The sequence below is a fragment of the Trichoderma ghanense genome (assembly GCF_004382785.1).
Source record: "Trichoderma ghanense strain CCMA-1212 chromosome Unknown scaffold_2, whole genome shotgun sequence".
Lineage (NCBI taxonomy): Eukaryota > Fungi > Ascomycota > Sordariomycetes > Hypocreales > Hypocreaceae > Trichoderma > Trichoderma ghanense.
In genome coordinates this window covers 63,540-84,924 of record NW_027395665.1, presented here as the reverse complement: position 1 = coordinate 84,924, position 21,385 = coordinate 63,540, and the positions used below count along the sequence as shown (strand labels likewise).

The 21,385-nt window shown below is 54.9% G+C and overlaps 7 protein-coding genes across 7 annotated transcripts; 4 read left to right on the top strand and 3 right to left on the bottom strand.

Annotated features, from left to right (window-relative positions):
- Positions 1 to 394: 394 nt before the first annotated feature.
- Positions 395 to 1,482, top strand: CCMA1212_002414 (Protein sfk1; the record flags this gene model as incomplete). The annotated part of the gene is made up of 3 exons (XM_073699796.1): positions 395 to 524; positions 631 to 1,078; positions 1,163 to 1,482. Exons 1-3 carry the CDS (start codon positions 495 to 497, stop codon positions 1,480 to 1,482), a joined length of 798 nt encoding a protein of 265 aa, XP_073561316.1. The 5' UTR covers positions 395 to 494.
- A 609-nt stretch (positions 1,483 to 2,091) lies between these two features.
- Positions 2,092 to 4,840, bottom strand: CCMA1212_002413 (uncharacterized protein; the record flags this gene model as incomplete). The annotated part of the gene is made up of 3 exons (XM_073699795.1): positions 4,754 to 4,840; positions 2,885 to 4,419; positions 2,092 to 2,798 (listed from the first exon to the last, which is right to left on the bottom strand). Coding segments are annotated over exons 1-3 (2,244 nt in total). The 5' UTR covers positions 4,756 to 4,840.
- Positions 4,841 to 7,727: 2,887 nt separating this feature from the next.
- On the top strand, positions 7,728 to 9,007 carry CCMA1212_002412 (uncharacterized protein; the record flags this gene model as incomplete). Its single annotated transcript, XM_073699794.1, has 6 exons — positions 7,728 to 7,807; positions 7,870 to 7,910; positions 7,993 to 8,068; positions 8,154 to 8,297; positions 8,428 to 8,636; positions 8,724 to 9,007. The coding sequence occupies 6 exons, from the start codon at positions 7,728 to 7,730 to the stop codon at positions 9,005 to 9,007; spliced, it is 834 nt and encodes a 277-aa protein (XP_073561322.1).
- A 165-nt stretch (positions 9,008 to 9,172) lies between these two features.
- Positions 9,173 to 10,504, bottom strand: CCMA1212_002411 (uncharacterized protein; the record flags this gene model as incomplete). The annotated part of the gene is made up of 2 exons (XM_073699793.1): positions 9,173 to 9,921; positions 10,129 to 10,504. The coding sequence occupies 2 exons, from the start codon at positions 10,502 to 10,504 to the stop codon at positions 9,173 to 9,175; spliced, it is 1,125 nt and encodes a 374-aa protein (XP_073561319.1).
- Positions 10,505 to 11,034: 530 nt separating this feature from the next.
- CCMA1212_002410 (TPR repeat protein oca3) lies at positions 11,035 to 12,204 on the top strand (the record flags this gene model as incomplete). The annotated part of the gene is made up of 4 exons (XM_073699792.1): positions 11,035 to 11,412; positions 11,475 to 11,681; positions 11,761 to 11,913; positions 11,968 to 12,204. The coding sequence occupies 4 exons, from the start codon at positions 11,035 to 11,037 to the stop codon at positions 12,202 to 12,204; spliced, it is 975 nt and encodes a 324-aa protein (XP_073561320.1).
- A 4,738-nt stretch (positions 12,205 to 16,942) lies between these two features.
- On the top strand, positions 16,943 to 19,471 carry CCMA1212_002409 (Reticulocyte-binding protein; the record flags this gene model as incomplete). The annotated part of the gene is made up of 4 exons (XM_073699791.1): positions 16,943 to 16,947; positions 17,048 to 18,794; positions 18,902 to 19,389; positions 19,456 to 19,471. The coding sequence occupies 4 exons, from the start codon at positions 16,943 to 16,945 to the stop codon at positions 19,469 to 19,471; spliced, it is 2,256 nt and encodes a 751-aa protein (XP_073560891.1).
- Positions 19,472 to 20,294: 823 nt separating this feature from the next.
- On the bottom strand, positions 20,295 to 20,927 carry CCMA1212_002408 (uncharacterized protein; the record flags this gene model as incomplete). Its single annotated transcript, XM_073699790.1, has 1 exon — positions 20,295 to 20,927. One exon carries the CDS (start codon positions 20,925 to 20,927, stop codon positions 20,295 to 20,297), a length of 633 nt encoding a protein of 210 aa, XP_073560890.1.
- Positions 20,928 to 21,385: the final 458 nt, after the last annotated feature.

Sequence of the window (21,385 nt, the reverse complement as noted above, 5' to 3'; positions counted from 1 at the left end):
CTGCTTTGCTTGTGCTTGCGCTTCCATTATGTCTTGCGCTTCGGTAATCCGGACGAGGTACATGGCCATGGTGTTTTACTTGGGAAGTTGAGTGAATACTTGCAGAAGCTCGCGGAAGAACCAGGATCTGCATTCCAGATAGCAAAGTACACATGTACACACTAGAACCGGGCGAAAGCAGTTTGTCCGCTCTCCGTTGGCTTGTTTGGGCCTTGTAGTACTTGTAGCTCGCTCTCCTGATCATCATCACGGCATCTCTCTTGTTCTCTTCAACCTCTTCCTTCTTCGATTCCCAGGCTCTCGTTCATGATTCCCCTTGGCAGCGCTCATTCACTTCCCGCCTATCCCAGTAGTTGATATACACCACATTATACCGTCCGCTGTAGCTTCAATCCTCCACTCCCTCATAGAAAGTCGAGAAAACCAGCCCCAACCCAGCCCAGCCAACCAGCCAGCCAGCCACAAACACAAAACAACAATCTAGCCAAACCGCCATGGCTGCCAGAGGCCTCATATCATACTGGGTAAAGCAACGCCCCCAAGCAAAACAACAACAACAACAACAACAACAACAACGTCCCCCCCCTTCCGCCAAAAGCCACACGTTCCTAACCACAGTTTTCCCCCCAGATCCTCCCCGTCATCTCCAGCCTCGTCTGGTGCGGCATGCTCCTCGGCCTCCTCCTCTACTGGGTCGTCGACACAAACACGACGCACTACTCGTGGATGGGCAACGACGACCAGATCGCCTTCATCAGCGACATTGGCGCCAGCAAGCTCAAGCCCCTCTTCATCGCCGGCTCCGCCGTCACCACCGTCTTCCTCGACCTCGCCTTTGCCGCCGAGCGCTGGCTGCGGCACAACGGCCGCCTCGTGCCCAACACCACCGTCAAGGAAAAGGTCCTGGCCGTCGTCAGCATCGTCTTTGCCGTCATCGGCACCGCCGGCCTGATTCTCCTGTCCATCTTTGACACGCACCACCACCACAAGGCGCATGACATTTTCCTCCTGCTCTTCATTGCCGGGTACCTCTTGTCCGCCGTCTTCATCTGCTGGGAGTACTATGATCTTGGAATATGTAAGTTTATCGAAAAGAGATCGTCTCGTACCAAAAAAAAAACGATGCCAGAATGCTCATGCGTGATTTTCCTCTCAAAAACAGACAACCGCCAGCACCGCATCCTCCGCATCTCCTTCTGGATAAAACTCACCTTCGTCATCGTCGAGTTCGTCCTCGCAATCGTCTTCGTCGCCACCAACTGGAGCAACAACGAAAACGTCGCCGCCGTCTTCGAATGGGTCATCGCCTTCATCTTCACCTTTTACATCCTCTCCTTCGTCGTCGACCTCCTCCCCGCCATCCGCACCAAGCCCGTCACCGCCCGCTTCACAAAGGCCCACGAGATGGAGTCGGCCAACAATAGCCAGCACGGCAGCACCGACTACAACCGAGACGATTACAACCGATATGCCTTTCAATGAATGGAGTTTGCATGAGCTGAGCTGAGCGCAGGGAATAATGCCGTAACATTGAGGGTTCTCTTCTTTAGTTTTGGTTTGTTATTGTCGCAAACGTGTACGACTAACGAGAGAGAGGAACGAAAAGGGAGTCAAGAAGCATCCAACATGGCGTTTAACAGGTTGAGCATGTCATCATGCAACGTTTATTTCTATAATCTAGATGTCTACAAGTACCAAATCATTAATGTATTTTTATCGTTTTGCACCCCCCCCCCCAAGGTATCAATTCTTAATCTTGTAGTTTTCGACATAATGAGAAACGATCATGCATGCACTCTGGGACCGTTGACGCCGTCAGCGTGAGGAAAGCACAACTATGGCCCTCATGGCATAATTCTCCGACCCGTTACATCTCCAACGATGATATTCTGGTTATTCATGACTATTACAAGGATTATACATGAAAAATATGGCGCTTAGTAGTGGTATAAAAAAAAACAAAAAGGGGGATGAAAACCCAGGAATGTTTGCCAAACGCCATCATCGTATATCCGGGCAGACAACAATCAGCCCTCGTCCACCAGGTCAGACATTTTACACCCAAGCAGCAGAAGAAAAGCACAAAGACTCTCATTGATCCATCATTTCTTTGAACCGAGAGTCCCGCATGGGGCTGTTACCCTGTCGCGGGGGTTGATCCAGGATGGCCCGAGGCGTCTCGAAGCTCTCGACATCACTGCTTCTGCGACTTCCCGAGCTGACCGGGCTCACGCCGCGAGAGTCCCTGTTCAGAAGCTGGGGATGAACTTCGGCAGTCTCTTCGACGCCGCTCCTCCCTGCAAGCGTCACTTCACGCATGCTGGACGAGCGGTTCTCCAGGCTGCCCGTGCTGCCACCCGGGCCAGAGTCCCTCAGCGCGGCGCCGCCGACGAAGCTCTTCTTCTTCTCTTCCGGCTCGCTGAGGGACTTGCCTCGTGTGAAGCGATTCTTGATCCAGCCCTTGACCCGTGCCGTCGGTGACGTGGGTGCTTCGGGTGACTTCTTTGGTGAGCTGTCGGCCATGTTTGCGGCAGTCTCCTGCTGCGCGGGCGGAGTGGTCACTTCTGGCACGCTGGAATTTCGCCTGCTCTGCGGGTCCGCCTCTCGCCCTTCCGTTTCTCCCTGCATCCTTGAGTCGAAGGCCCCCGAAGCCGCCTCCGGCTCCGTCCTGGACTTGCGCTTTTCCTCCTTGGCCAGCTTCTTCTGTTCGACTTTGGCCATCTTTTCTTCCTCTCTCTTCTGCTTCTCCTCTTGCTTCTCTTGTTGCCTTCTGGCCTTTTCCTGTTGCTTATCCTCTTCTGTCGACAAACAGCTGTCAGAAACAGTTCACCAAAACACGATAGCAGCAGACCGAGACAATGCGGCCGTTATCTTTCCAACATACCTTTGGCCTTCTTGTGAAGCTCTTTCAGCTCCCGTTCGCGGGCCTTTTCTCTCTCGGCCTCGGCCTTGTTTGCTTCTTCTTCCATTCGAGCCGCCGCCACACGCTCCCGTTCGGCCTCGGCCTTCTCGTGGATGTTATCAAGTACGGGCCTGACTCTCCTGGCGGCGATGGCATCGATTTCGTCCGCGTCCATGAATACTCCGCCTCCGATATCCACCCTGCCGTCGCCTTCCGTTCTTGTATCATGTCGAAGCTGGGCAGTCTGCTGGGCTCTGAATTGCCAGTCACCCAGAACCGTGGGGTTCATCTTTCCAGTCTCGAGGTAGACTTTCTCGTCCATTCCCTGGAGGCTGGCCTTGACGTTGCGCTGCGCAGCCGTGTAAAGGGCTTCTCGGTCTCGTTGACGCTTCTCTTCGTCCACTTGTTCGAGTCTGGAGGAGAAGAGGGTCATTTGTTGGCGTATCAGGTCGGAGCGAGCACGGCCTTCCATGTCGCTGTCACTGGCGGATCGACGGCGCAGCTTGTTGCCAATGGTAAACCGGCGGCGCAGGGGCCTATCAGCGCCATAGTATTCGTGGTATCGTCGATTTCTGTCGTGCTCATCTTGGAGCTTGGCGAGACGTGCCTGCGCTTGCCTGTACGCCGCTTCCTGTAAGTCGACATAGCCATTCGTCGAGGTCTCTCCAGCCCCGGATTCCCCGCCATCGCCCTCGTGCCGCCTCTGCTGCTGCCGGTACATTTTCTTTGCCATCTCCACCGCTGACTGGTGAATCCTTTCGTTGTCGGTCTGTTCATCGACTTCGGGCTTTACGGGAGGGTGTGAGGTGAACATGTTGCGGGTCATGGTGGTGACTGGAATTGCGCCGGTGTCCTCGACTGCTGGCGACTTGTTCATCGCAGCACGATGAGCTATGGATGCCCCATTCAGAGCACTCACAGAAGCCTTGGTTGCGTCTGGAAGCAACGATTCCTGAGGGTTGGAGATTGACCGCAGTCTCGAGCGAGGTGTGCTGAGCTTCGAGGGAGCCATGGCTCCCTTGGCAGCCACCAGGGACTTCTCCCTAGGGGAGCCGGGCGGTGAGCTGGCCGCTTTTGCCGATTGGACTCGGCTCGCATGGAACGCCTGCGTGGCGGCAGAGCTCCCGTGCGACGTGGTCAGCGTGACCGGCTCCGGCTCCGGGTCTGGCCGCCTCGCGCTGGCGCTGAAGGCCTGCGTGGCGGCCGAACTGCCCCACGAATCGTACGAAGGCTTCTTGACGCTCGACTGTCTGTATGCGGTGCTGGCAGAGCCGACGGCCAGCACGGCCGCCTTGGTGCCCGTTCCGTCCATGGCGGGCTCCCACATCGGTGACATCTTGTAGTCTCTGGCCAGAACTGCGGCGGCCGATGCCGATGATGCCTTGTCCGGCTTCCACACCTCGATGGGCTTGTGAGTGAACCAGCCGAGAGATGCCGCGGCGCTGGCTGCTGCGCCGCCTGGGCTCAGACCGGAAGACGGGAAGCTTGGGAGGCTGCGAGGATCGGCGTATTTCAGCCTTCCGGAGGTCGACACTGCGATAGAAAGTCAGCAGGGAGGGCCGGGAACAGATGCGAACGAACAGATGACGGCGAACATCTAAAGTCGACGTGCCGCTTAGACACGGGACAGCAAGGGCCAGCACGAGAAGCGAGTCCTACGGCGGGATAGAGCACGCAGATGGAGCATATGACGGAGCTTGCCAGCAGACGAGAGCAGTGAAAACAAGTGACAAAAGAAAGTTAAAAGAGGAAAGCGATGATGGGAGGGAACGGGATGGTGCTTCGTTTGCTCCTTTGCTTCGTTCTTTGGTCCGCCTCCCTTCCTCTCACCACCGCCGGGTCAAGACATACATGGACTGTGGGATTCCGGCCCATGAGAGCGCGAGGGCGACTTTGCCACTGCCACGGATGGCGATGGCCGCGCTTCTTCCCCAGCTTCTGCAGCTGTTTGCATCATTCAGGCCCCGTCGGGGTGGGGTGACTCCAGATCAGATACGAGGCCAGACGAGGGAAAAGGCGGTTAGTGAGCCGCCGCCAGTCCGAAAGAAGGATGTCGCAGTGCTGGTCAAGTGACGCTGCACTGACAGGGACGGGCGCGATACGACGTGAGTACGAGAGAGTACGAGAATGCAGGATAAGCTGCTGCTGTTTTAGACGGTGTCGAAGGTAAATCGTGTGTCAAAGAATGGATGGGTTCAATAATGGATGGCCGAATATCGTAGGTGAAGGGTCAAAAGAGGTTGCCGCTTTGAGCCGATGGAGTTGGATCGTCGTCGTGGTGTTGAGAGAGTCGTTGTCCCGTCGCCCCTTTTGGCAGGCCCTTGTTTCTTCTTTATGTACCTGTACAGGTGCAGCGAGGCGAGGCGAGGCGAGGCAAAAGCAAGAAGCCTGGCCAGGCAAGGTCGGGTAGTATTTGATTGTCTCGGATCAGCCAGTGTCAGCAAGTTTCGTCGTTTCGCGAGGCGGGTTGGCGGGTTGCACGGATCGATCGCAGCGTCCTGCAGCGCCTTGCAGCGTCTCGCAGCGTCTCGCAGCGGCGCAACAGGCAGACGGCTGCAGCCAAAAGAGAGGCGCGTGGAGCGAATGAATGAACGGTGGCGGTGACGATGAGATGAATCAAATAAACAGATACCTACAATGTCAATATCGATGTCGATGCCTGAACAAGGCAGAGAGGTTGTAGCAGAGCACGTCTAGTTTACTACCTAGAGCTGGAAGATGGGCGGAACAGATGGGCTTATGTAGGTAGGTACAGAAGCAAAGCGCCTGCAAGGTGGAAGGCACCACCCTGAGGCCGGCAGTGTTCATTCCATCATCGAAATAGAATGATGATGGACTCTTTTTTCGCACTTGGCGGTACTTGTTGGTCCGCTGTACCTCCGCCTTCTTCGCCGGTGCAGCTTCAACTACCTACCAAGGTAAAGGTACATAGGTACCAGCCGACTTATAGCTGAACGAGCTTCTACCACCTAAATCGGTTCTCGTCCAGGGATAGTACGAGTAGTGCCGACTGTGTCAAGGAAATAGTAGACAAGACAAGACAAGACAACATGCCAGAAACACACAAGACACAGCCCGCACCCATGCTCCAGCGACAGGCCTGACGTCATGGGGCTCGAGCTAGATGCTGGTGCATGACGCTATTCCAGCTTCAACGCCCTTTTGGCAGGCATTTTCAAGCTGCCAATCTCCAGAGCCCCGACCAGCTCTTGTTCGTTAGGGCCCCGGCTAGTCCGCAGCCTCAGGCGGAGACGGATGCTTATACTCCTTGACTCTCTTTCTCGCTGCATTAATCAAGCCGAGTCTGATCTATACGGATGCACAGTACTCCGTATATACGATCAAGATCCCTTTCCCATCCCTGCCAGCAGCTCGTGTCGATCGACAGCCCTTGTCCTGTTGTGGAACACAGCTGAGGCGGGTAGGCACATTAGCATTCCGTCAAGACAAGACCGCGTCCTGGTCGTCGTCGCGGATGGTTCCCAGATTGCCAGATAAGGTACTCCTCGTACTTGATTCTACCGAGTCAGTATCCACGCGTGAAGTCGTTGACGGCCTGTTCCGATCACCTCGTATCAAGCACGCCATGTGCTATTAGTACCTTGGAATGCCATGTAGGTATGTAATGGGTATAATACATAAGGGTTCGGTCATCATTACCTGGCATCGTTGGGAGGCTTATACCCTACTCTGTCAAGCAAGCATCTGACGAATCCAGACCAAGGTCAGAGAGGCTTGCTCCACCATTTATTAGTACAATGGAAGTAAGGGGGCCTCCTCGAGCTCGACTCCAACAGCCGGGTGACACGGGGTGACGGACAAGTTCCATCTTGTCTTCACTCTATCCCCAGCTGCACCTCACGTTAGCTACTCGATTCCTTCGGCACTCGCTCACCTTCCGTCCGCGAGGAGTGCCTAGCTAAGCCCCCGAGTTTGCGTACAACTCTGAGGTACCTCTGTATAACAGAAACCCTCGATGGCCTCAATACCCATGTGGCTTTCTGGCTTCATGGGGGCTGAGCACAGTGACGTAACGTCGAACCCTCAGACTCGGCCCATGTGCGACTCGAAATCCGTCAGACTGGATGCACAGATGTATGAAGTACATACTTCCTCCGTGGAGCCACCAGAAGACTGGCGCAGCCTCTTTTTCAGCCTCCAAGCATTGATACCCGTCTTAGGCGTCCGTTGCTCCGGCAGTTATTCCCTGCCTAGGAAATAGGTAGCTGCCTCGCAAAATGGAAGCCCTTGTGGTATTGTGATTATTTCTGCTGCCGAGCAACTGGGGGAAACGGCGTCAGGCACCTTCTGCTCATGTCTGTTGCATCTGTGCGGGAATCTTCAAGCTTAAACTCTGGGCCTATAAGTGGAGGGGTGGCGATACGTGATGATGGTGATATTCATATATCAAACCGCAGCCTTGATTAGCCACAGATTGACAACCACAAGCAGAATCCAACAAGTAAGAAAAAGCCGCCCTTAATCCCACGATGACTTCAAAACACAGAAACGGTAAAGTATCTAGACTCCGAGGCTCTCTTTTTCAAAGGTGAAAAGAAAAAAAGTCATGTATCCAGGGTAGGTCATCATGGTAAGGTGCCGAGTCACGGATAGCAACATTAGCGCTGCTGACCATCAAGCAAACAAGGCACCAAACAAAGAAACCCCTGCGCTCGCAGACACATCTGTCAATGCTTTCATGTATCCCTGTGCAACATCAAGGTCCTTCTCTTCACATGAAGCAAACAACAACAGCATAGAAAGGAGAGGAAGGAACAACATTATCCACGCCTCGCTCACTCAACTCACTCACTCGAAATCAACCATGGAGCCCGAATCCCGGCTGGCAAAAGTGCCCAATTTCAGGGACGTTGGCAAAACTGTCAACCAGTTTCTGGGAAAGAGGTCTGGACGCACACACGATCCCCTCTACTGATGGCCATGTGAACTGACCGGCAATCGTGCAGAACCATCCGAGAGGGTCTCTTGTTTCGATCCGGAAGATTAGGTACGAGCGTGATGCAGCTCATAGGGGCAAAAATCATGAAATAGTTTATCGAGCTCACCTTTCCTCGTTCATCGGTCACCAGACGACGCCACGCCTGCAGACAAGGAGCTCATTCACGACCAGCTCGGCATCAAAACAATCCTCGATTTACGCACAAAGTAAGTCATACATACTTCTGTCCCCCGTCTGGAGACAGGAAAATAGGCATCTTCTGGCAGCCTGTTCAACTCACACCAACTTTAGGACCGAGATTCTCAAGCAAATCAGGAAACACCGCCGTTCTGCAGAAGACGATGAGATCCCAGGCGTCGAATACCACCGCATCAAGATCAATGGCAGAGCGTTCGAGAGGCATCTACTGAGCCTGCTGTCATGGTGGGACTTTTTGTAAGAAAGAAGTCTTTCATCTCTGNGCGAGCGAAGCTCTGGTGCAGTTCCTCGACTTCGAGGCCCATCCTTCGCAGCACCAGACGTAGACTAATCTTTGCCATTCCCGCGGCTGTTGCCCCCTTCAAAGCAAGGTCATCTTCTTCTTCGTCTTCCAGTACCGCATAGAGGCCATTAGGGTTCTCAGCCGTCAGGTAATGCTGCCTCGAGGCCTCGTCTGCCTCGGCCTCGACACGCTCGACCACTGCGGCCCAGAACTCCGCGAAGCCCTCTCATTCTATACGTCGCCCCAGACACTGCCCTGCGTCATACACTGTACTCAGGGCAAGGATCGTACGGGTAAGATGTGCTCTCCCTGCCATGATATCCTCCCTTTTACCCGGGTTAACCACGGCCACTGATATAAATCTCACCAACACCTGATAGGTCTCATATGCGCATTGGTCTTGATGATACTCGACATCCCCCTGGCCGCCATCGAGCACGACTACTTCCTCACTGACGACGCACTCATGCCTACTCGCCCTCAGATGCTCGTAGAGATCCGCGAGATTGGCCTGACCGACGAATGGGCTAGCACTGCAAAGGACATGATCTCTTCCATCGAGCGCCACATCAGGGACAACCACGGAGGCTTGGACAGCTACCTCGACTCCATCGGCTTTGACCAGCACCAGCGCGGCAGAGTCCGGGAGACGCTCCTCTACTGAGCAGACGGAGCAAGTCGATAGAAGACGACTAGGCATGAATAGCACAACGTATCTCCCAAGCTTGACTCTTTGATCTTCATTTTGAATTTGATAAGAGTTTTCGTTTCATCGTTTTTCATTCTTTCGTCTTTTGTTTCTATGCGTCTCTTGCTCATGGGTATCGTTCTATTTCTTTCTAAATTGCCCCTGAAGCCAGCAGCGATACATCTTAATCTTCTCTGCTCTATTCACGAGCAACCGCCGGTCAACGCCGAGCTTCTCAATCGTAAATCGTGGCACGTCCGTCTCGGCGGCGTCTTCCGTGGCCTCCGGGCCTGACCAGATGCCGGCAAGTTCATCTTGATCAAAAAAGTACACGCGGGTGCCGTCTCCGCGGATGTAAAAGTTCTCCTCCATGTAACGCCCCTTTCGAAAGCGGACTTGAGCTAGATCACCTCTTCCATAGTCTCGGAAGCAGACCACTCCTCCGGGCTTCAGGGCTCTATAAACATTCCGCACTGCCTGCGTCCATTCTCGGGGCGACAAGGCGGAGAATACGAAAATCATAATGGCCAGGTCTACAGTACCCTCCTCGACGTCGGGCGGGAGGCTGTCTGAAGAAACGTCCCAGACATCGGCCTGCATGTGCTTGGTATCATAGGCTTCGCTATTGCGCATAACTTCTACGGCTTGCTTGGAAAAGTCGCAGGCATGAATCTTCAACAGAGGATTCTTGTTGTTGGCGAGGACTGGGAAGGCGGTATTACCCGCCCCGGCGCCAATCTCCAAGATGAGTTGTGGTCCGGCATCCTCCTTGGTCACCTCGGCCAAGATGGGAAACTCTTGTTGAAGCCACTTGCGATCCTTGAAGAAGTTGGCTGTGTTGTTCTTGTAGAACTTGTTCCACCACATGGCCGGGTTTGAGTTGAACCTGTCTTGATGCCCATGTTAGCAACACCGTATGCAGAGACCGTCGATGGGTAGAACAAATGTAGAAGGTAGGTCGGTTTGTCAGATGGGAGCGAAAGAATTGAAGGTAAGGTTTTTCATCAGATTACTCAGATGAACTATGCATTTGGATTGTGTATCATCACACAGACCGAGTTGAGAACTTGGAGACAGTCAAGGGGACAAAAACTTACTCTTGTCAAAGTCGGACACGGGAGACTGACGCTGCTTCTCGAACTGGCCCTCCGCATACTGCTTGTAAGCGTCGTCAGTCTCGACGTGGTCCCAGGCATTGAACTCGAAGACATCGTCTCCGGCTTCCAGGTAACGGCTGCCGAACTGGAAGGGATCGCTCCGCTTCAGGTTATTCGCGGGATCATGCGATCGATGGGGCGGCACATGGTTTTGAGCCTCGGACTTCTCAGCCTCAGTGTCAACTTGACAAGTCTCAACTTTGGTAGTCTGGGCTTTGGCAGCCTCAACAGCGTCCACGGCCTCAGCCGCCGCTTTGAGAGCAGCCATATCGTCCAGCCCCGAGCCAGCTGCACTGCCCGCTTCCACGTCGATCATCGCTGCAGCTGATCCGACAACGCATAAGAGCTTTACAAAGAAAGACTCGCGAGTGCCTTGTCGGCTGCTGGAGGTGAAAAAGTTCACCTTGAGAAGCGATTGGTCTTTGCGACGAGAAGGAAAAGATGGACAGAGAAGAAGAACCGGAAGAAAAAGAGAAGAGAGAGGAGTGGGAAAAAAAAAAGTTTCTATATCAATTGTTGAGTGGGGTGGAAAAGGCTGTAAGTTGATTGGCAGATGGCGTCGGTGCGGAACCTTGATAATCCGAACGAGCCACATTGTCGGAGGGAAGATGGGCAAGTGGGGAATGGCGATTAAAGTGGAGCACGGGTAGCTTAACAGTTGCGATAGCATCATGTGTTAAGAGCTGACCTACACCTTTCCTACCTTATCCATCTATTTGGAGCTCATTTCGCGACGCCAAAGATCCCGTCACCAGCCGTTGCGGCCATTGATAACAGGGCTCTGTGAGAAGCAACGATTGATTCTTCTCGTATCTTACTGCGTCACAGCTACCAGCGACCTCCGACATGCCGCCTCTATTGCTCCGACCCCATGCCACTCTCTCCCACGCCGAAGCCTTGCAGGTAGCCCAGCAAGCCCCCGAGTTCCTGCGGAAGAATCCTGCATCGTACTCAGCATCGCCATTGTTCTCGCTATTCTCTCCCCCAGAAAACGCTAAAACGTGGACAATATACGAAAACCTCTTGCTCGCCTGTCTACGGACTGGTGACTTTACAACGGCGCACCAATGCCTCGAAAGATTGGTGGTGCGATTTGGGGGGAGCGACGAGCGCATTCAGGCCCTCAAGGGCCTGTTGAAGGAAGCCGAGGCAACAGACAACAGCGAGCTGGAAAAGGTGTTGAAGGAATACGAGGCAATCTTGGCCAATGACAACACGAACGTGGTGAGTATCCCGGAAGCAAGTCGGCGAGGACAAGGCCAAGAACCAAGGCTGACTCTGAACAGCCAATTTCAAAGAGGAGAATAGCACTCCTTCGGGCGATGGGAAGAACAGCCGAAGCGAGCGAAGCTCTGGTGCAGTTCCTCGATTTCGCAACGACCGATGCCGAGGCCTGGATTGAGCTCTCGGACCTGTATCTGTCTCAGGGTCTGTACGCGCAAGCCATCTATGCTCAGGAGGAGGCACTTGTCATAGCGCCAAACGCGTGGAATGTAAGGTGCCCCCCCGAGGGAGATGTGTGCTGTTTTGAGGAGTGATACTGATGGTGACGGCCAATTTGTCTTTATTTAGCTCCATGCCCGCCTAGGCGAAATGCTCCTTATGGCCGCAGAGTCTGGTAGCGAGGGTCACCCTGAATCGCACCTCGCAGAAAGCTTGAAGCGTTTCTGCCGAAGCATCGAGTTATGCGACGATTACTTACGGGGCTACTACGGATTGAAACGAGTATGAGGACCGCAAATCGCCGCTGCAGAGTAGGTTCGCTAACCCTTGGGCCAGGTTACCGATAGACTCCTCGACGTGAACTCTAGGCCAAAGAAGCAATCAGATTCGGATGAGGTCACCCTGCCGGAAACATCGACAATCGAACAGCTCAACCTTGCTGCAACGAAGAAACTCGGCGATATTGTGCGAAAGTACGATTCCAAGGACCCTCTTTGGCAGGGCTACGATGCTGGAGAGGTGGCAGCTGCCCGTGCCTGTCTCTCAGAGTCAGTGCAAAAGATTGAGCGATGATGACGCGGATCGAAGTTGGAACTCGCCCTTCAAGTCGAAGATGCTTTCGAATCTTAGGTGGCCAAGTTTGTGAAGCTGCAATTTGGCAATTGTCTTGATATCCCTCCTCAGGTGGAATCATGTCCGGCTAGCAGCACGGAAGAGCGCAAGAGATTAGCTAGGCAAAGCCTTGGCACGTCGTACAGAGAGTACGTAATAGCTTGGAGTTGATGGACGCCTCGCAGATGATGCGGATTCGTGACACGTGGAGTGGCGATCGAGCTATTGGAACAAACAATGAGCATGGTGGGTGTACTATCCGAATTCGTGGCGACAATGAGAATATTCAGGGGATGAATGTTCAAGGTGGTTTTCTTGCCCATGCAACGACCCGGTGAATTAAGGCTTTTCGTCCTCGATAAACGGCCATCTTCCTGGAGTGTGATGTAAGGTATTCAAGAAGTCGGAGGGTCGGTACGCATTACTCTGGCCTTTTCTCTTCACACCCTAGATTTCCTTGTCTCCTCGTGATTCCCTACCTGTATCTGATATACTAGCAGTCCAAGGTATGTGACCATGTATGTCTCCCGCCCCCCGTCCTCCGTACACCGGGTGGAAAACTGCGGAATGAAAATAGTATCCGTTTAGGTACTTGTACAGATATGGCCCTTTTGCTGCTCCTCGCACAGCATTACGCATAGTGAATGCATACATGAGCACCAAGCAGTCCCGTGTCGGCCTGCGAGTGGCTCAGGCTGCGGCCGCCTCATCTGTTGTCGGGGAGCTGGGAAACCTCATACCCAATGGGAAGCATGCGTGTACTACTGCTGTGGTAGGCGACGAGATGCCAGGACGTACCGGATACGTGGACGGCGTTGCACTCTATTGATGGGATGCCAGACAACAGAGAGAGAGTGTCTTGGAGAGAACAAGACGACAGACTACATGTGCATTACGAGGAAAAACAGCAGAGAACAAGTACATACGCCATATGTGAACGCAGTCGAGGCCACGAAATCATATCTCTTATAATACGCCCGAGTTTACGAGGCGTTGCCTGATATAAGACGCAATGAGCGAGGCTATGAGCGGACCATGGAGAGATATCCACCGGCTTGAAAGCCAGGGCTGAAGGTTGAACCCAACAGATGCTTTCTATTCTTCTGCGAAGCAAGTGCCTTTATTGTTGAGTTCTTCTTCTCTCTTTTCCTATCCTTGTCGTCAGGATGCCCGGGATATTCTAGGCTGCCTGTTGCTGCCTGACAGGTTCATGTATTTGCACGCGCGCCGCCTGGGGACCATGAGTCAATCGATAGAGCCGGGTTGGGCGTCAATGCAGGTGATTCTCTTGGGCTCCGCAGCTTGAAGAAGTGATCCCTGTGGCCCCAGGGAAGGGGACGCGTATGAGTAAAAGAAAAGGAAAAAAAAAAAGGTTGATGATAATCATGGGAAAGGAAAAGCCCGCACACGGAGACGGGCGACTTCATGGGACCGAAGTCAGAGAGAGTGGTGGACAGATGTCGGATCGGTATGTATCGTGGGTTGAGTACCAATAACACCCACCTCGCCCTCCCTTGACAGTAAATGCTATGAAAGCTGCTGAGAGGCTTCGGATACTCTCAAACCTCCGCATCAAAAGCGAACTTGTGCATTTACCTGTACCGCTTCACCGCACGATCCAATACCGCAGCGTCAAGTCTTTCTGCCCGTCCCGGACGAAAGCACGGCAGTCCGGGCAGTGCTGCCATGACCTCTCGGCTTACAGCTGCTTCACCAGCGCCAGGAACACGTATCATGTTACATTGGCCTCGGCTCAGCGCATCTGCAGCATCCATCGGCTCCGGGGAGCTCCAGTTAACAATCGACGGAGGGAGAGGGGCGGTCGATATGTGCATGATATTTGACAATAGAGTACTACTACCATGCATGCTACTTCCTCGACTGCATGGGCTCTGCTCCGTACATGCAGAGGACCGCCAATGAGCTCAATCGCATCCAGCAATTTCTCTACTGTTTGTTGTCGTATGCAGAGAATCAGCATGTGAGCATCTGCAAGGCCAGGGGTGGACAGGCAGCCGAGAGTTGAGCATCCTGCAGTAGAAACCCACTCAGCCGGGCAGCTCTCAGTTGAGTCGCTGTCACGGACTGTGGCATCGTATGTGCGACTGCAGCCCGCTGTGAATTGACGTGCCTCAATCAATATATATGGATTATATCGTCACTTTTATAGGCTGATCTTGAGGGCTCGTTTGCTCGTCCATCATCGCCAGCAGGCGGTAAGCAGCCAAGGCGCCCCATCAGAGGCAGGCGGAGCGGCGGAGAGGATGTGTGGCTGAATGAAGGCGACCATTGCAAACCTGATCCGTGGTGAATGGAGAAGAAGAGAACGAAAGAAACAAGTCATGCGCACGTACGACAGAGTCAGCCAGCTCATACCTACCGTGCTATGTAGGGAAAGGCAGGTGGTCGCACAGCAGGACGGGTTGCAAGGACGCTTTCGCATCTCGTCCGCGGTAGAAGAAAAGCTAGAACATGAACTGGAGTAGGAGGATGAAAGAGTGAAGGAACAAAAGTGAAGGAGACCAGAATAAGCAAGGCCGGCAAGGTGTCTGCACCGCCCTGCTTTTGGGGGTCACCTTGAAGAGAGTTGCATGATTTGTACCCAGTCGCTTGGCGGTGATCAGCTTCATGTACCCTGAAGCCCTTTTTTCGCACAGCCTGCCATTTACAGGTACCGGTTGCATGGGCAACACGACACAGCCAGAACGCCACCATCTTGTTTCCTGTTCCAGGTGCGGCTTGCATCATAAGCACATGATAGAACAGACTCTGAGCATCTCGGCAAAGGGGAAAGGGCAGCAAAGACAAGCAAAAGGCGAATTCGCTTTTGAGGCACCTTCAAGTCCAAAGCGGCAGTGCTTTCGTAGCTCCAAGTTCATGTACCTCGCCTCATCTCTCATCCACTGCCCTTGATCCATCCAAATCCATTGAACCTTGATCCCCACGATTCGCCGCTAAGGCACTAGCAGGAGCTCCGCGCCGTCCCGCTGAGGGCCACAAGCCACAGCGACATCAAAAAGAGAAGGCAGTGTCTTCATCTGCACCACCCCAAGATGATTCATATTAGGTAGGTAGCTACAGAGTCAAAAAGACTGCTCGAACTCTATGTACTCTATTCAGTACCTACTTAGGCATGGATAGAAGCTTATACTGAGAGCAGAAGAACGGAGAGATAGCGGTAGAGAGTAGAATCCTCTACTCTATCTGGTTATAGGCTTGGGCACTCCTAAAAGCAGGACAATTTGCTTGGTGATGATGGGGCGGCTACCTCCAGCAACTCTCACCCACTCACTCTGTTTATTACTCCCTTTGTGTGGTTGTAGTAACAGGTGTTCTTCTGGTTCCCTGTTCTGTGTCTGTTACTTTGGGTTGTATTACGGCTGGCAGCGCCACACCCAGCTGGTTGCTCTACGAGATTATACCTGCAGATGCGCCCAGGCTGCCAGCAAGCATCAGAGTGCCGCCTTTGTACCGTACACACCAGGCACAGCCCTTGACCTTGCGCACTACCAGCTGTTGATGCCTGCACAGACACGCACACAATCCCACACCGTCTCCATCGTATCCTCACCTCACCATCGTCTTTTCCCTCTCCGTCTCCGTCTCTCATCCCGCTTCACTTCTACTAGTAGTACTTTGCTCTCTCTGTCTACAAAAGGTACCTGCCCAGCAAACTGTGTAGCTGTTCCCCCAACCGAGATCTCAGCAACCCCCTCACCGCCGATCGCCCACACAACCCCATCGAGGCTGGCCGTTGGTCTGCCTGTCACTGCATCTGACAAACGCCTTGTGTGTACCACCCCAACTGGCATTCTGGGACACTTTTTTCCCCCCTTCTTTTTCTCTTTTTTTCTTGCCCTTGAATTTTCCCCTTCTTTTGGTCCTCCTTGTACGTACCGACTGTGTACTCGGACTTTTTAAGACCTCGGAAAGCCCCTGCCCTCGCCCGCCGAGCGCCTTTCCGCCCGCTTCAGTTTCTCACCCGTCTGCCACCCTACTTCGTACCCGCCTGAGACACGCGAGGGAGCATCCAAGATAATACAACATTGCCTACTACGCCCACCTACCTTACTGCTCCGTATACCGTCATTTCTTCGCCCATCTTATTATTATTGTTACTTTTACGATTCCTCTCCCACTTTGTCTTCTGCAGCTCTCGGCTGGTAACCCGGCACAAGTGCACCCAGTTTCCGTAATCTGTCCCATCCTCGCAACCCAAGGACACCTTACCGGTACTTTTTCTCTCCCCCAACCGCTCGGAACTCATCGCATTAACTTCAACGAGGCAATAAGGTAAGGTAGTGACTTCTGCTGCCTTAGTCACTCTGCGACCAGCCCTTGATTCGCCCGAGTGCCTTCGATCTTCTCTCAGATTCTCCCTTTGCATCTACTTTTTCGCCTCCCTTTGCCGCTCCCTCCTCATCCTTCTACGGACCTGCAGAGGCTCGCAATCTTGGCCGCCCGAAATCGACCGTGCCATTGCAGTTTCAGGCTGCTGACCGAACCGGCTTGGGCTCGTTGCTATTTTTTTTTTCTCTCCCTCCCCCCGTTGCCGCCCGCCCTAAAAGCCACCCAACTTTGGTCCCCCGCCATTCCCTCCCCAGGTATTCTAGACACAAACAATCGTCCCATCGTTGGGCGGTCTTGTGCGGCTTGTGGTGAGTAGAACGAAGGCAATCCTGCCACAAGTTCGCCTGTGATGTGGTTAGTACTGCGCCCCGAGTTTGCCACGCAGCCCGCCAGAAGCTGCCTCCTGCAACCGAAGCGATCGAGAGATGCGATACTGACCGTCATCGCCCGACAGTGCCTACAGATACGCAGACCGACGACCCCAGCCTCGGACGGCCTCTTACGACAGGACCGCCGGCTACGACAGACGCCGCAGCCCGCCCTCCGCCTACTCGAGCGAGGAAGACTCCCAGCAGGGCGAGTACTCGGACGCCTACTCTGACAACTACGACGACGACTACGACGACGACCTCCAGCCGTCGGATTCCGCCTCGACGAACCACGGCAGGCCCCAGCTGCGCACCCGCTCCGAGCAACCCGCCACGAGGCGCCAACGGCCCGCGGCTAGACAAGACGCCTCCTACCATCAGCAGGTGCAGTCTTACGCACCGGCCGCACCGCCCAGCGTGGATCCCTCCGAGGAGTATGGCCACTATGGCCACTATGGCCAGCACCCGCACCAGCACCAGCAGCATCCGGCTGGTCGCAACAGCTACTATGGCCGTGGCCACCCGGCTTATCCCGGGCAGCAGCAAAACCACGTCGGCCCGTACATGGGATACAACGGCGGCAGCCAAATGGCGCCCTACGGCAACTACGGCGCCAATCCGTTCTCGCCCACCGGCTCGACCAACGGCAGTTACTATGCCGGCGACCAGAGGCACATGTACGACATGATGCCATACGGCGCTCCGCCTCCAGGGCCCTACTACAGCCCACAGCATGGGGCCCACTACCCCGGCATGCCGCCCCCCATGATGCAGCGCCACCTGCCGCAGCCTCCACAGCCGCCGCCCACTGAGGCTCCCGCTCCCGCCACGCCTCCCGCCCCGAAGGAACCCACTCCAGCCCCGCCCCCGCCACCCGATCCCGAGAAGGAGCGTCTGCAAAAGGAGCTCGCCGACTTCAAGGCCGAGCAGGAGAGGGCCGAGAAGGCAGCGAGGCAGCGAGAGCTGGAGGAGAAGATCCGCAAGGACGCCGAGGAAGCCCTGGCCAAGAAGATGGAGGAAATGAGGTTGCAGCAGGAAGAGGCCAAGAGGGAGATTGAGCGCGCCAGGGCGGAAGCTGAGCGCGCCGCCCGCGAGAGGATCGAAGCCGAGAAGAAGGCGGAAGAGGACAGGAGACGGGAGCATGCCGAGGCCATGGCCCGCGCGGAGGAAACTGCGCGATTCCGATTCGAAGCCGAAATCAAGGCCGCCGAGGAGCGGAGGAGGAGGGAGGACGAAGAGCGCGCTCGCGCCGAGGAAGCGGCTCGTCTCCGCCTCGAGGCGGCCATACGGGCAGAAAGCGCCGCAAAGGCCGCTGCTGAAAAGAAGGCCGCCGAGGAAGCGGCCCGAATCGAAGAGGCTACTCGCCTTCGCATCGAAGCGGCTATGAAGGCCGAGGCCGAGGCCAAAGCAGCTCAAGCCAAGAGGGAAGCTGAAGAAGCCGCTCGAATTGAAGAAGCAGCCAGACTCCGTGTCGAGGCGGCTCTCAAGGCAGAGGCGGACGCCAAGGCCGCAGCGGCTCAAAAGGCGGCCGAGGAGGCCGAGAGGCTCAGGCTGATCCAGGAAGAAGCCAAGGCCAAGGCAGAGGCTGAACACCGGGCCAAGCTTGAGGCAGAGAGGGAGGCCGCGCAAAAGGCCGCCGAGGCCGCGGCCGCTGCAAAGAAGGAGGCCGAGGAACTGAAGAAGAAGATTCAGGAGGAGACTCGGGCCACCCTCGAAGAAGCCGCGCGAAAAGCAGAGGAGGCGGCGAAGAAGGCAGAGCTGGCTCCCATCAAGTTTAAGGATGCTGTTGGCCGAAAGTTCAGCTTCCCCTTCCACCTCTGCAACACCTGGCAGGTATGTTCTCGGCTGTTGATGAAATTCCCTTGAATCATCCCCCCCCCCCCGGGGTCTTTTGTGTAATAGCTCCCTCCAGATTGGTGGACTGACATGTATAAAATTAGGGAATGGAAGAGTTGATCAAGCAAGCCTTCCTCCAGGTCGACGTCCTGGGGCCTCACGTCCAAGAGGGTCACTACGATCTGATCGGCCCGAACGGCGACATCATCCTGCCCTCTGTCTGGGAAAAGGTGATTGAGCCGGACTGGGCTATTACTATGACCATGTGGCCGCTCGACAAAGCACCACCGGTAGGCGGACCCAAGCTCCCTCCCGGGGTGCCTCCGATGCCCAAGCACGATCAGATGCCGCCGGGCATGCCACCGCTCAACCGACCGAGACCCGGCACCGGGATGCCCCAGATGCCCCAGATGCCGCCGCCTCCTCCTGGCTGGCACGGAGGCGCCCCTCCCCCGCCTCGGGGACCGCCAACGGTGCCTGCCGGCATCAAGATTGTCAACGCGGCACCGCCCAAGAAGAAGAGCAGTTCCAGCAGCAGCAAGCAGAACACCACCATGCTGAACTTCCTCTCTGGAAAGCCTGTGAAGAAGAAGTGAGTGAGCTGAAAGAATCCAACAAGTGCCCGTCCAGTGAGAAGCCTGGCTAACATCAGCCGTAGGTCAACGAAAAAATGATGCCGCTTCTGTCTCCTATTGCGTGAGATTAATTCAAGGAGGGAGAGGTGCTTTGATTACGAGTGCGTCACATATCCGAGCGACTGACTTTATGACTTCCTCCTTTTTGTTGTTATTGATTGTCTCTTCTTTCTCTTTCTTCCCCTTCTCCCTTCCTTTGTTTCCTCTTTTTTCCCTCTTATTCACTATCTTGCCATCTGGTTCTGATGATTTCATGCCCTTTCTTTTCTTGTCCTTGCTTTTGAGCGAAAGATTCCCCCTCTTGTTTCGCCGTCCGTGGTGGTTCAGCGCTCAACCTTTCATTGTGTTGGTTCGGCTTCTTCACATCCGGTTGCATTTGTCCTGGAGTATGCGGCATTCGCCTATGCGAGGGAGAAGGGTTGCGATGCGTCGAGTCTCGGATCGTGACGATGTCTGGCTTCGACGTCCTGCCCGGGCGGCTTGACACGAGAGACGGGGACGTATGGCGTATATGGAAGATGACATTTGGATATCAGGGAGCAATTTGGAGCAGGTTAGACAAAGGGGGATGGCTACGTCTGATGAGGATATGATCTATTTGCTTGCTCTGTAGTTTTCCTCTTCTCCTTCTTCCTCTCTTTTTAGTTGTTGTGTTTTCTACGGCTGCAACGGAAAACTGTTGAGCTACGAGAGCGGGGATGTTAGTTGTCGCGAGTCTAAGGGTTCTAAATATCTACCAATCTATCGAATCATCATAACCTGTCCAGCAAAATTCCCGAGTCTATTTCCCCCAATGCTTCTTCTGTTCTGTAGTATCGTTATTCATGAAATTCTCAGCGACGTCTGTAAAGGCAGCTCCGTGCTACAGGCGCTGCTGAGCGCTTAGCTTGTAGTGCACTCGCTTTTCAAAGGCTTCGATCATGAGGGCAGCCATCTTGTCGGATACGGCAGCGCTGACCGCAGCATAGAGAGGGTTGACGAACTCGAACGTGATGGTGAGCCGGACCTCGGTGGAAGGCGATGCTGCGGACTGCCGGGCGACTGGCGTCAAGGACCACAGCGTCTCAAGCGTCTTGAAGACGGACGAGGCGTCCTTGGCAGGGCCGTCGCCGGCGGAGCCGCCGCTGCGGGCCTCGACGGAGACGCCGGGGACGCAGCGGAGGCGGCTCGTGAAGGCCTCGTCGAAGCCGCCCCAGCCGACGTGCAGGTCGGCGAGGGCGGGCCAGCGGCGGCCGGAGGCGTCGGGCGGGGACCACTGGGTGACGCGGGAGTGGGAGCAGTAGGGAACAAAGGCCGAGTAGGAGTCGACGTCTGCAATGAGCTCGTAGAGGGGCTCGCGGGCGTAGGGGAGGGTCCGGGTCGCGACGAGGCTTTGCGGGGAGGTGCCGGGGAGGGAGATGAAGGCGCGGCGGGAGGAGGAGCCGGAGAAGGGGAGCTGAGTGGGTGTTGTTGTGTGGCGGAGGAGAAGCCGGTGGGAGGCGGTTCGGGCGGCCATGGTGTTTTTTTTTTTTTGGCGGTGGTGAGCGAGAGTGAGCGATGTAGATGAGGATGCGGATGCGGATGCGGATGCGAATGCGCCGTTTGGAGGGTTTGCGGCGAGGAGAATTAGATGGAGGAGGTCAATGCCATGATCAATGGATAGTAATTGACGACATTTAGAGAGCGAAAATGAAGAAAGGGAGGTCTCTGCTAGGCATAGAGCAAGATAAGGAGAAAGAAAAAAGCCGCAACATGTGCCAATTGCTATCGTCGCCTGGGACAAAAAGAAGAAGCCTTTCGCGAACCGACTGCTGCAGCCAAGGATGAACACAGAGGACGTCACAGCGGGTTTTCACCGGCCCGTGCGTGACAAGTCGCGCGCCTACGAGAGTACCTGATACACCAAAGCAAAGCTCCGAGGTTTCGGCGGCAATTCCGTCATGGCCCAGGTTCTCTCTTCCCGATTAACAACGA